Here is a 14,638-nt window from a genome sequence, read left to right on the forward strand (position 1 = left end):
AAAATCTAGTAAATATTAATTCTTGAAAAATATTAATAAACATGAAATTGAAAAAAAATTATAACAAAATAAACCTTATCAATTACAGGAAACCTGTTTGTGAGACTGTTTATGTATGTCTACATAGCTATGTTTGATTTTATGTAATGACTGTGCAACCGGGCATGGCCACAGTATTTTATATCAGGCACCGTAGTGAAAGTTACTGGACTTGGAAGTCCCAAGTCTTTGGTAATAATTGTGATTGTAACAGGAAATATTAATTGAAGAACTGATTCAAGTTTATCAGACTTAGTAAAGTTTCTATTAAACATTTTGAAAAAGTGGAATCATAACTTTTTTTGCTTCCATATCTTCTTACTCTATAAAATATAGAATATTCAAGAGTCAACACATCCATAATTTATTAATAATAGGCCTATCCAATCTGTACAATTTCCCTCCACAACAAAATTTTGGTATTTGAACTACAAAATAATTTAAACATGGTGAGTCCCAAGCCTTTTCAAATTTTGTACATAAAACGTATTTGACAATACATCAAGTAAATAATGCCATAGATAAAGGATAAGCATAAAGCTATATTTCTTGTTTCTGATAATACGTAGATTATGCCCATTGGCTTTTTCGTGAATTTCATATATTGGTCAATGCATTATTACGTAGAATTGAATTTTCAAAAAATAATTCATCCAAACAGTAAGCGCACAATAAAATTACTACTACTCTATAATCTACTCTCAATCTAGATGTTTGTAATATGTCTATTATCTACCTTATCTAAGCTCTTGAATTCTGATTTCTGAAGTTTCTACAAAAACAAAAATAATTGAGAAAGAAATACAGTGTGGTATTATAAAACGTTTTAACATTTAAGTTAATATTGATTCAGTTAATTCAATTTTCAGTGTGAAAGTGAAAAAATATCAAAGAATTGATTTATCTACTGTAAACATCTTTGGTAAACAGGGTATGTAAATATAACCTTTCATTATTTTCTTTCTAACTGTAAACATTTTTATTTAATCTTCTACAAATTAAAAATTTACTATTAGATAGTTCATTGAAGAGTTATATACGTTCCTGAGCACTATATTGTTATCTCAAATATTGATTTCTATTTAAATAGGCAACCGTATAACAATAATATACATGCTACATTGCACTGGCTAGTCAAGACTCTTTGCCAACATACCGTTCATCAAATAATTATATACGGTGCTAAATAGGGTATGTGAACAAAATGAATTGATTTCAACCAAAGATTTGATGACAGGTATGTTGGCAAAGAGTCTTGACTTACACTATCCTTTACTTGACAGTTGACACCCAAATTGGACAACTTGTAAAGTTCTAAATTTCAACTCCCTTGTTCAATTTCAATTGAGATTATAGACATGTTTTGTCTTTTGCCACCTTGAGGTGATTTTGTTGAAAATATCAATGTTACTCAGATTGTTTTGTGGTCTATGCAAATTTAAATATAGAACAATTAATTAAATAAAATCACATCTTAAAAATTACTAGTACAGATTGTAGGCCTACTGTATTAAGTTTACACCTTGCTTTTATAAAAGCTTGTTTTTATTTTATAAGTCTCACAGTGAAATTAGCACCGGTTACCAACTAATGTGTCCTGTTATTAAGTAGTAGGTTACCTATTTGTTAAAGAGAAACTAGGCTATTAGGTCCATGTTTAAATTATTAATTCAATAGTACACTAAAATCTAAACTACTGGAAAATTATATTGTTATTTCAGATTGGATCTTTAACGCCAACATAATCTTTAAATCTCATCAACTATCCTGAAAAAGATTCTCACATCCTTTCCTTTCAAATTTCTTTCAAAATAATCCTTTATCATACATCCCTAGGTTATTAGACAACATTGCTATTAAATTTATTACCGAGGAAATCATTCTCCCAATAACAAAACTTTTAAAGCAAATCATAACTTCATTACTGTCATTAATGTTTCATGTCAATATTTTTCTGTAAAAGGTTCAAACAATACAAGGCATACGGTAGTTCACCTTTATCGTACACAATAATCCTTGTAACTTGTACCTTCTATTACGTTGCATTAAATATTGGAGGATATTTGCATCATAACTGATATTTGCATCATAACCTCCTAAAACCTAGAATTTTCAATATTATAGGATAGTTCTATCACTATCATTTTAGAATTACTTAGAGAAATATAAAAAAAAAACGTTTGCCCGAAAGAATTAATTGTAGGTCTATTTGAATTTTAAAAACTCTAATTTAATCAAAAAAGTCTAGTATTCCACACACAAATGGATCAAAAGTCCAAGATGGAAAGTACTGCTCCTTGATAATCTCTTTAAAAAATTTTAAGGTTAAAACGCCATGTTAAATCTTTTATAAAATAAAAGAAACTGAATCCAGTTAATAATCAATTAATTTATTCATAATCGGTATACACTGCATTCGAACACCAACAGTTATTTATTTTTTGTGGAATTTAAAGAGTTATATTACAATTACTGTTGAATTGAATTAGAGGAATATTTAGATCCAAAATGGTAACTCAAATGGCCACCTTGAAAACCTCTTACAACTCACACTCTTCTATTTCCACCAACACCCACATCTCCATCCCTTCTTCTGCCACTATCCGCACGTCTTCCTCTCCATCTTCCCGTCATCCTCCACTCCCTTCCCCTCACCATCAACATCTCACTAAACCTTCTCCTCCTCACCAACACCTCCTAAAACCTCCTGCTCCTCACCAACACCTCCCCAAACCTCCTCATGACCAGCACCTCCCAAAACCACCTCTTCCTCACCAACACCTTCCAAAACCTCCGCATCTTCCGTCCGTACCTCCTCCAAATTCGTCGCGCTACTTCGACCTGTCCTCCTCCTCCTCCTCTCACTCCAACCACCACCAATTCCCCCCGCCCCCTCGACCCAACTTCCGTCCCCTGCCGCCTCCGCATTCTTCCTCATCCTCCTCGCCGTCTGCAACAAAGCAGTTCTGCGACAAAGCGACGTCGCCCATTCCGTCGCCTGTCGCCGAGACGTCTGCAGCGGTCGCCGCCTGCTGCAACTTGTGTGGCCAGCAGTGTCCGCCCTACTATTGCACACGTATGCGACTGCCGCACCCTATCATACCTCCCACTATGGTTCCGCCGCCATACGGAGCCAACTTCACCGATGACTACGGCTCTACAGGTAATTTATAATAATACATTCATTTCTACAAAAACATTATACAAAATATTTCCATAAAAATTATACAAACGAACGAGTATTTATGCATGAATTAATAGTCACATTATAACTGAGGGTAATAATATTATCACTATACCGGACACTTAGACTCAACTCACACTTATGCGACTCAAGTCGAGAAGAGACTGCAACTGTAGTCTCTTCTCGACGCAGCATGTGTTTTCAAATGGTGACGTCGCGGAGACTAGAATCGACTGGTCTGAGTGTCACCATTTGGAAACACATGCTGCGTCGAGAAGAGACTAGAGTCGCAGTCTCTTCTCGACCTGAGTCGCGTAAGTGTGAGTCGAGCCTTACATTGATACTGATATGTGATAATCTAGCTTAAAGAGCTAAATTCAAGCATATCTAATCTATCCATCATTGTTTGGGAAGCTTTATACTTTACTACAGAGACTAGAAATCATAATCACTGTAAACATCACTGCCCGAAGTTGAAACAATAAAATGCCCCACTTCCACTTGACTTACGAATGGCCCATATAAACAACTTGTGCAAGAAAAATAAAGAACAGTTTATTGGTGTGCAATACGGTATTGTTGTGCCATTACAACAAATTGTAATCATACAACACATAATAATGTATTGAACACGAACAAGTACAATAACGAATAGTTTATTGTTGTGCAATACAATATTGTAGTACAATTACAAGAAATTGTAATTATTCAATACATAATAATGTATTGAACATAAACAATGCTAAAATAGCATACATTATCGGCATAACATATGTGAACAAAATAGAATATAATAGTTATACAAATTATAATGGGAAAGTCTCCTTCAAATACCTACACTACAGAATCATCTATAAACGCGGAAATAATCTATCATGCAAGTGAATGAATTACGTCCAAATGTTGGAGTACCTATCAGAGAAAAAACTTAATAAGACGTGACAGAAAAATAGATGGAAAATGGAATTTTCAATTTTTGTTACTACAAATACTAATAATCACTTAGGACTTTGGTACAGTTTTGGCTACTGAAATGAAATAAAACAGAGCAATGCTTTTTAGTTATTTTATTAGCCCTATAAAGGAAAAGTGAATATTTTTGGCTACCGTATCCTATTCTCACACTGCCGTGTTTCAAATTTATAATAACTATCAACAAACCCCCTTTTACTGCACTTTCTTCGAAAATTTTTGTACTTTTTCAAACCTCAGTTCCCAACCTAATTCAGGGACCAATAAGCGCATGTTTCCAGATATATACTCTATATCCATACAAAATTACTTTTGACTTGGAGGGATATGCGGAGCAGAGAAAAGTAAGGATACAGCGGTAGCTATGTTGCCGTGCTAAAACGGACAGCGTTTTGTAGTCTTTGGCGAATGTTCAACTGCGCATGATGCGCTCACGTAGTTTCCTCTCTGGAAGCTATTAGTCGACTGAGTCTAATCGACAACTGCGCTTCTTTCTATTACTCTATCCATCACTGTAATTGGCTGATCTTGCTCCATTTCTCTGCTCCGTATATTCCTCCAAGTGGTATTGTATAGACTATAGTTGCCAGTAGCCGTTCGACTTTTCTGAAATTGTAATTATTTGCCTATTCTTATCAAACTTTTCTGTGTTTTATAATATTGGGAATTTGGCTATAGTGCACTAAATGGTCTTATGGCGATCAGGTTAGTTGAAGGAATCCGAACTGTTCAACACGGACGTTTTGGATAATGGGCTCCCATAGAGTGCATTATATTTGTGCTTATAAGAAATCACGCGAATTTCACATTTTGAAAAAAAAACAGGTGATTATTTTAAAAATTTATTAACAGAAGTGCATTTACTGCACTTTTCTCGGGAATTTTACTAATTCTTCAATCCTCAGTCACAGAATACAGTACAGAATGGAAAGTCGGCTAGTATCCTTACGCCAAAATCCGCCATTTTGAAAGAAAGTTCAGCATTATAATAGTAGTAGAGATGTGAAGTTCGGATCACTTTATTGATCCGGGTCAATCGGACTTGTTCACTGCCACGACCTTAGACCAGTTATAGAATAGACACGCTGGGAAGTCTAGCCTCTGAAGCCAACATACTGTCAAATCCACCCATCTTGACGTCACAACTAAGCTAACAACAATGCATTGTTCAACAACAATGTAAGTTAAACACCACAAACACTTACACAACAAACTCAAAAAAGTTTTCTATAATTTCTTTACGATGCGTGACGTCACTGTTGTGACGTCAAGATGGGTGGATTTGGCTGTAGATGTTGGCTTCATCGACTTTCAGTATGAATATACAATGAGCCGTGTCTATTCTATAACTGGTCTAAGGCCACGACCAGTTCAAAAGACCCGGATAGCGGTAATTTTAATTTCTAACAAGATGGCGCAGTCACGTGACCTGGTCTTGGTTCACTCAAGTCTTGACGTCATGTAAAATGCATCAAAATGAAGCTATTCCTACTAATGTAATAGAGTTTTTATCTCTTGTAAAGTTCAAAGGGTTCAACAAATTTTATGGAGTTTTCAACTCTATTTTTAATTTTCAGATTGCCTTGTGAAATTTTATGTAAATTTTCTATGTAACACTTTATGAATGTACAGTGAGTTCCCACTTATTTATTAAAGTTTTCATAGAAAAATAAAAATTGAATGGTTAATAAAGAGTTATTACTCTAGAATAGATTATAGAGTTGAAATTAATGTAGACTATTCATTTTGGTAATTTTTCAGTTTAATATCTAGCACTTTTCTAATACACCGAGTGTTCACTTCACTATGTAACACTTCTATATGAAACCTTGTAAAGTTTATGATTTTAGTTGAAATTATATTTAAAAACTATAGCCTATGGAGTTTGAAACTCTGGCAATTCTTGTATCCTGTATGTGAATTTGACTTCTAGCATTTTCACTCATGGTCAGTTAGTTCTCACATTTTTTCATAGAATATTCCACACTAGGTGGTGTTTATCTATCTCTATTGTTCCCCTTCCAATAATCGATTTGATTTGTATGTTTTTGTGAATAGATGAATAAATAACATGTATGCAATTTTAACCTGTTGATCGGGCAACGCATCTACATTCACACACATTCTCTTACTTATACAAAACTTTATTTATAAATCTGGCCTAATAGAAGAAGACACTATACTGAGTCTTAAATAATGGGAATTCAAAAATAATAACAGAATGGCTTTTGGATTGAAATGGATTTGGGCACGTGCATGCAGAATCTTCATTTATAAATGTGGCCTAGTAGAACAAGACACTTCGCTGGGTTATAAATAGATAGATAAATTCCTTTTATTTGCACTTTACAACATTAAAAGTGATTTGGGCGAAGTTTATTTATTTATTTAATCATTCAGAATTACGCAACTTACTGAAAAGTACCACAGGCTTATAAACCCAAAACGGTTCCAATTCTAATTTATACAACAGTCCAAATGTAGCTAGGTTATGTGTCACTTCAACATTCTTCAGTTATACACTCAATTTACAATTCAAAACACACAAAAATTATCTTTAAATTAAAAAAAATACTTCTAAATTGAATTAAATCAATTAAAAATTTCAGAAAATTCCAAACTTTTAAAAACTATAAAAGTTGGGGAAAGAAGAGCCCTCTCTTCCACTTAATCCGAATAATAGGCATGCAAAAAACAACAAAATGGCTTTTGTATTGAAATGGATTTGGGCAAATGCATGCTCAATCTAACAATAAATAAATGGCGTTGTTGATCGGTTGATTGTTTTTCGGTTGAATCGCTAAACCGTGCAATCTGTTCCAGTCAACCTGGACACCAAAGGACACTTCCCGTTTGCATTTGCCAACACCGATTCACAGCAGAACTTCAACGCTCGTCCGCCAGCCGACAAACGCAGTGCAACACCACCCGCCGACAAGGAAAGCGACACCACTGTGAACCGGCCTCACAAGTGTGACGTCTGCCAGAAAGGCTTCACCACGTCGAGCAATCTCAAACAGCACTTGCTGATCCATTCCGACGAGAAGATGCACGAGTGTAAGGAGTGCTCGAAGAGGTTCAATCACTCGAGCAACCTGAAGGAGCACGCGAGGGTGCACTCGGGCGAGAGGCCTTACACTTGCGAGGTGTGCTCGAAGACGTTCGCGAGGTCGGGAAGCTTGAAGGAACACATGCGACGTCACACAGGCGAACGTCCGTTCGTGTGTCATGTGTGCAGTAAAGCGTTCTCCACGTCAGGCAACTTGAAACAACACATCATAATCCACACGGGATTGAAATCGCATAGGTGTGAAGTGTGTGACAAAACGTTCAACCATTCAAGTAACTTGAAGGAGCATATGAGGCGGCACACGGGGGAAAAGCCCTACCCGTGCAGTGTGTGCGGGAAGTCGTTTTCCACGTCGGGTAACCTGAAGCAACACCAGGTGATCCACACGGGTGAGAAGATGTACTCGTGTGACGTATGTGGCCGGGCGTTCAACCACTCCAGCAACCTTAAGGAACACACACGCATACACGCCGGTCTCAAACCGTTCACGTGTGATCTGTGCTCCAAGTCCTTCTGTAAATCGGGCAATTTGAACAAGCATATGAACGTACACACACGCGCGTCGCCCTGTGGTATGTGTGAGGACAGTTCTGCTAGGGAGCAGGAGGAGGTGGAGAAGGGTGAGGAGAAGGAGGACGAGGAGGGGGAGAGGTTTGAAGGTGGGGTGGGGAGGTGTGGGAATGGGGGGTTCAGTGCCGAGCATGCGCAACATATCAGGCATATGTTGAGCGATTTTGTGGCGCAGGTTATGTAGGCGCATTCTCACACATCGGTATCAGTAAACTTTCCCGTACAGTGAGAATATTATCTATATAAAGGTGCGTACGGATATACGCGCCTCCAACACGCTCCGCACTCGCTCCGATCATGAACGTTACGGGACTTGTTAGCTCTTCTCGTTCCACTCTTGCTCCGCAGTCGATCATCAATCGATCTGCTCGAGTGACGTTCGATTGCGGAGCAGATCGAAAGTCTGTACGCACCTTAAGAAAGTTTAATAAATGGGTACTACGTAACTATTTCGATATTAATTAAACAATTTAAGTAGCCCCATTACAATACTTTATCAGTAAATTGATTCAATTTCCTTCTAAAAAATACATTTAGTGGGTAAACTGACTTATGAAACATCCGGTAATGTAACAATTACGGTTGCGGCTATGTAGATTGTTTTATATCGTTATCGTTGGTCAATGGTTGTTTTTATTACTAATCTTGACAACTCTGACACTAGACCCGATCTAATTTTTTATTACTACTACTGACTTGAGGTCAAAACAGTGGAGTGGTAAAGCTAGAGTCGTAGAATAAACAATCTACAAGTTTTCTATGCTAGAGGTATATCAGAGAAGGTAGCTGAGCGTTGAAATGTAACGCATTTATTCAACTGTGTGACTGTGTCAGTGAATAGTGGGTAGACTAGTTGGGGTGGAGGGTAGAAGGAATTCAAATTCTGATTCCTTTATTAATGTGATGAAATAAAAACACACATATATTGTCAAAATTCTACAGTTTTATTTGGTACAGGACCATATGGCTTCGTGACCAGATGGTGACTGAATCAGCTTGAAAATGTGACGTGTGTGGTCACGAAACCATGGTCGTGTACCAAATAAAACTGTAGAATTTGATATTTTATGTGTGTTTTTATTTAATTATGGAACGGTTCTACAACATTGACAGGGTCTCAGTCGAAGTTTTATTAATGTTCTAGCTTAACAAAACAAAATCAACTTACGTCCTAACGTTGAAAATAATTAGCAGTAAATAACATGATGATTTTCATACAGGCTGAAGAGTTTTACAATCGGAGACATTTAGATATTGCATTATTTACAACTCTCACCTACCTACCATGCTACACTACCTTTGCCGATGTTCTGACCCTTAATTCCAAATGAATAGCCACTGGAGGTTTCAGCTGTTAGGCCTACTATACTGGACCAGCGTACCTCCTAATGTTGATGGTTCGTAATAAGACCAGGACGTATTAATCAAATGTAACATGCTAGTATTTTAAAATGATTTGACGGTACGCTGCTACCTCCAGTCAGTTATTTAGATTACTACTTAACAGAGGGGACTACCTATGTCAAATTTTGGTCAAAATCACATTTTGGTAAGAGCTAAGTTGAAATTTATTTTAATTTAAATCCTTTAAGAACTAGAATTTTTTGTAAAAAATTGTTGAGACATAGTCATTGTTCAATAGTTCTAAATGGGTGATTGATTATTCTAACTAATTCATTAATTTAAATTGGGTTTTCCATCTATATTTATGTTCTATAAAATTATGTTAGATGAAATTAGATGCTATCAAGTGTTGATCCAACTATATACTGTATTTATGTGTATGCTATGAACAAATGTACAATATAATCTAGAATTAATGAACAGTATTATATATTTAAGAGATTTCTATATTTGTGTAAAGTATAATATACTATATAAGTTGATCATTCTTAGGGATATTATAGTGTTTCGAATGATGACTACCCTAGACCACCATGAAATCTTTCAACTTTTTGCTTGTATTTGTTCTTCTATTATCATTTTTCTTTGTAAATTCGTGTTGTGCCGTTTAAAGTTGAATTTATGAATAAATAAATCCTACAAGCTGAAAATTCCCTAGAAGAAACGAATGTATTGTAGGAATGTTTCCGTTATCCTTCATTATTTTCTTATAGTAAAATTCATCATTTATAGTGATCGGATGAAATTTTCTCTGAAAGTGTTGGGCTTTTTTAAAATTGTATCAGAAAAGTCTAAATGAGACTTGTTCCAATTTTTACTTGTGATCACTATTAATTTTTCAAAAGCGATTTGTGAAGGAAGTAGACATTTTTTTCTATTATTTATTCCGTTTAATTGGTGCTTATTTAGTTAATTGTGTTAGACTTTTTAGTGTTTTATATTGGATATTATACACTTATATCAACGTGAACTCTGAAATGAAATTTTGAAGCATATTTTAATCTTAATAGGTATAAAATATATCAAATATATTGTACAATATTGCGTTGTTAGTTATAGTACTGTTGTAAAATATTTGAAAGTAATTTATCTATAATGTCCTGTATGTGTGATCTCTAATTACTATGTAATTTCAATTTCTGTATTCCTACTTATGATAATATTCGCAAGATTAGATTGTATTGAAATATACTAAAGAATTCTTTTTAATCAGTGTAGAATTGGTGATTTCCATTTCCAATTTTTTAGGACAACGATGATCAGTCCGTTTATCTCTTTCTACATCATATTGAAAGAAGGGCAATTTGGATTGTATGATTTGAGGATCATGTTCACAGTTCCAGTTCAACGCTGATCCGAACTGTATTAATAATATTTTATGTGTTAGGCTGGTCACACACCGATTAGTCAAGACAATACTAGTCACGTTTAGTCACAATACTTCACATAGTTGCTTATGGGGTCATGTCTAATTGCAATGACTAAACAGTGTGTGTTGCGTCATAAGTAGCAATGTGAAGTATTGTGACTAGTCTTGTCTTGACTAATCGGTGTGTGATTAAACCACTAGATGAACATTTCGAGGTTGAGTGGTAGGATTAACTCTGCCTAATAAAGAATATTTTTAATGAACAAACTTAGACTGTGTGCATTGGCCCTAATATGAGCATCGGTTTACTTTGTTAATTAATTATTCTGGATTTTTTGAAGGAGATTCTCAACTAGTTCAGCACTGAATGGTTGTATAGAGCACTAGAAATATTGGAAATATACTGAGAGCTATTTAAGTTTCGTCGAAATTTGAAGAACTGTCATTATCGGGGCTCATAATCACTCAACCAATAACATAAAATTTGGAGGAAGTTTATTTGGAAAAAGAAGCAATGCTCAAGGCTGTAGAACATTGCTGTGTCACGGGTTTCTGTAACTAGCCTTCAAGAAATCCAATCTGTTCCACTAAAATGAATGATCTTTCTGGAAGAAAGTTTATTTGGTACTTACTTCAGAAAAAGAAGCGTTGCTTAAGGCTTAGAACATTGCTGTGTCACGGTTTTCTGTAACTAGCCTTCAAGAAATCCAATTTTTCCATTAAAATGAATGATCTTTCCACTATTAATTAGTAAATTCAAAATTTATGTGATTGGTCAGTGAGCTTTGATCACTACCTCCGTAAACATAGTTTACGTAGTTTATCATAATTATAATGGCAGTGTTTGATTAGCAATGGTATTGCTATCATTCAACAAAGCAGATAGCACTATCTTTCTTGCTTTGCTCTGTTGCCAGATCGTCTTTTAACAATGTAGAATTAATAATTTACTAACAAAATATTTTATCTTAATTATGAAATTATTGAAAAATATAATATCTTGCTTAATAAAATATAATTGTTTACTTTAAACGAGATACATCAATAAAAATCTGGTGTGGCGCACTCACACAACTTTCCTTGCCGTTATGAAAATTGATCACCTGACGTTAGTATTCCCGCGCATCAGACACACGAGGTCTGCTATCTCTTTATAGTGAACTAGCCGTTAGGCTCGCTTCGCTCGCTATATCCATTTTTCATTTGAGCATTTTTATCATATGTTAGGAAGATCCAGTCGGGGGTCCAGACTAAACGTCTGGCTAAACGGATATGGAGAGCGAAGCGAGCCTGACAGCTAGTAATATAATATTCCCAGGAATAGCTCTGATTGGAGTAGCAGTGCCCAATCAATTTTTCCGCGATAAATGAATTTCAATCTTCAACTTCGTGCCAACCTAACAAAGTCAACTCAACTTAATGCCAAACTGACAAAATTATTAATTTAGTTACCAGTTAACAACTGTTTCGAAGAGGTACTCTCTCTAGATTATAGTCCTATATTAACATATTATATGGTATGAACATTTTTCAATTATAATTAAGAGAATAAGAAGAATATACATGCTAAAAGACGAACTTTAAACCCTTAAAAACCACCCTTAGAGTTGAAATATTGCCAAAAGATTTCTTAGTGCGCCTCTAAAGGGCCAACTGAACATACCTACCAAATTTGAACGTTTTTGGTCCGGTAGATTTTTAGTTCTGCGAGTGAGTGAGTCAGTCAGTCAGTGAGTGAGTGCCATTTCGCTTTTATATATATAGATGATTTAATAGAATCAACAGTTTGCAATTGAATAATCACATTCTATCGAATTTCGAGCTTATGTTTAATTTTAGGTGAAAATGTTACTGAACATTAATTGTAGATATTTTCATTCTCAATCTTTTCCACTTGAAATTTTTTGTTTAAATTGTATCTGAAGCCTGTTAATTTGGGAATCTAAAATCAAACTTTGGGTAGATGGGGCGGAGCTCCTGAAATTTTTACAGATATTGAACTTGTGACAGTTTATAGAGCTTTTCAATGACTATTTCAGGTATGAATTTGATCAAAATCGTTGGAGCCGTTTTCGAGAAAATTGCGAAAACCCCTGTTTTTGACATCATTTTCGGCATTTTAGCCGCCATCTTGAATTGCATTTGATCGAAATTGTTCGTGTCGGATCCTTATATTGTAAGGACCTTAAGTTCCAAATTTCAACTCGTTCCGTTAATTGGGAGATGAGATATTGTGTACACAGACACTCATACAAACACACACACACACACACACACACACACACACACATACATACAGACCAATACCAAAAAACCACTTTTTTGGACTCAGGGGACCTCGAAACGTTTAGAAATTGGGGTACCTTATTTTTTTTCGGAAAGCAATACTTTCCTCAGGTAATAGGAAATTACCTATGGTAATAGGGCAAGGAAAGTAAAAATGTATCAGCTACGATCTATAGCAGGCATTGACAAGACGGTGTAGGCCTATCGGCAATGTTTTTCTCCTATCTTTCTCCACTGCCATTATAACGTGGACCTCACTATAGTTACATCTCTTCAAGAACCATTTTCAAGTGTAAATCAACACTTTTAATGTAATATAAGTGTATAATTATCTTCACTTGAAAATGTCTCTTAAAGAATTCAAAGTAGGATTGTGTTGTGATAGAATGAAAAGGGTACTTAATAACTGTCATTATGTTTCAGGAACGTTGACAGTTTGGAATGAATATCTCTATAGATGATTAGAAACTAGTCAAAATTTATTTTTTTAATGTCAGATCTGACATTCCTGAAACACAATAATTACACTCTTATAGGAGTGTTTACACAGTGAACTGAAACTGTGTGAACACTCCCATAAGATATAGGCTAATGGTATTCTCTAGCCTACCTCAATAAAGAATTATTGCTTTCCATGTCCAATGAATTTCAGTTCTGCTGGGCAGAAAAAGAATGTCATTGTATGGTTTGTATGGCAGTGTTCATAACCTCATACATTGGCTGTATTAACACTCACTATTAGGGTTCGAACCATTAGGGTTTAGAAGATACGGTATCAGGGACGACATGAAAATAATATAACATTGGCTCTTATATGAGTGTTCACACAGTGAAATACACTGAAAATGTGTGTACATTCCCATAAGATATAATGGTATTCTCTAGCCTATAGTGAGGTCCACGTTATAATGGCGGTGGAGAAAGATAGGAGAACAACGTTGCCGATTCTCTGTCTTGTCAATGCCTTCTATAGACGGTAGCTGATACAGGTTTTTGATGTGCCTAATATTAACGGTTCATTGTCGTTTAAAATAATCAACTTTATTTTATTAAACAATAAATTATATTTTTCAATTATTTCATAAAGAATCTTCATAATTAATATGAAATATTTTGTTAATTAATCATTAATTCTACATTGTTAAAAGACGAACAAGACGATCTGGCAACACAGCAAAGCGAGAAAGAGATAGCGCTATCCGCTTTGTTGAATGATAGGCAAGGATAGCAATATTATTGCTAATCAAACACAGCCATTATAACTTGGACGTCATCATAGCAGAGCAGATTTTGATGGACTGCAAATGTGTGAACACTCTCATAAGAGATAATGGTATTCTCCAGCCTAGCTGGGCAGAAATATTCAATGGAAAGCAAAATTTTACATGAACTTGCAGGTAGCCTGTGCTCCGCAAAGGTCTAATTAAAAACGTGACTTACTGAAATTTTGAAGAATTTAGAATACCGTAGCCCTATAACCATCTTCAGTAAATTAAAAATGTGCAAAATCTCAAGTAAATCAGTCTAGTAGTTGAGACATTGAGGGTCATTCGTGAATTTCCTATCTCGTACTATAAGCCAATTCTCTCCTTTATTATATTATAGGCTAACAGGCAACCCGTGCTCCGCCCGCAAGGGTCTAATTAAAATATTGACAAACTGAAAACTTGACGTTTTGAAATTTTGAAGAATTTAAAATAGTCCTAAGTTATATACATCTCCTGTAAATTGAGAATCTACCTAT

General features: G+C 35.3%; 1 protein-coding gene across 1 annotated transcript; it reads left to right on the forward strand.

Annotated features, from left to right (window-relative positions):
- LOC111052745 (zinc finger protein 391) lies at positions 1-10,448 on the forward strand. The gene is made up of 3 exons (XM_022339501.2): positions 1-970; positions 1,761-3,202; positions 7,019-10,448. Exons 2-3 carry the CDS (start codon positions 2,548-2,550, stop codon positions 8,017-8,019), a joined length of 1,656 nt encoding a protein of 551 aa, XP_022195193.2. The 5' UTR covers positions 1-970; positions 1,761-2,547; the 3' UTR covers positions 8,020-10,448.
- The last annotated feature ends 4,190 nt before the right edge of the window (positions 10,449-14,638 follow it).

Source organism: Nilaparvata lugens, chromosome 7 (genome assembly GCF_014356525.2).
Source record: "Nilaparvata lugens isolate BPH chromosome 7, ASM1435652v1, whole genome shotgun sequence".
NCBI lineage: Eukaryota > Metazoa > Arthropoda > Insecta > Hemiptera > Delphacidae > Nilaparvata > Nilaparvata lugens.

Coding starts and splice junctions, on each gene's coding strand:
- LOC111052745 (XM_022339501.2), top strand. CDS start 2,548: ATGGTAACTCAAATGGCCACCTTGAAAACCTCTTACAACTCACACTCT. Junction 3,203..7,018: donor CGATGACTACGGCTCTACAG/GTAATTTATAAT, acceptor AATCTGTTCCAG/TCAACCTGGACACCAAAGGA.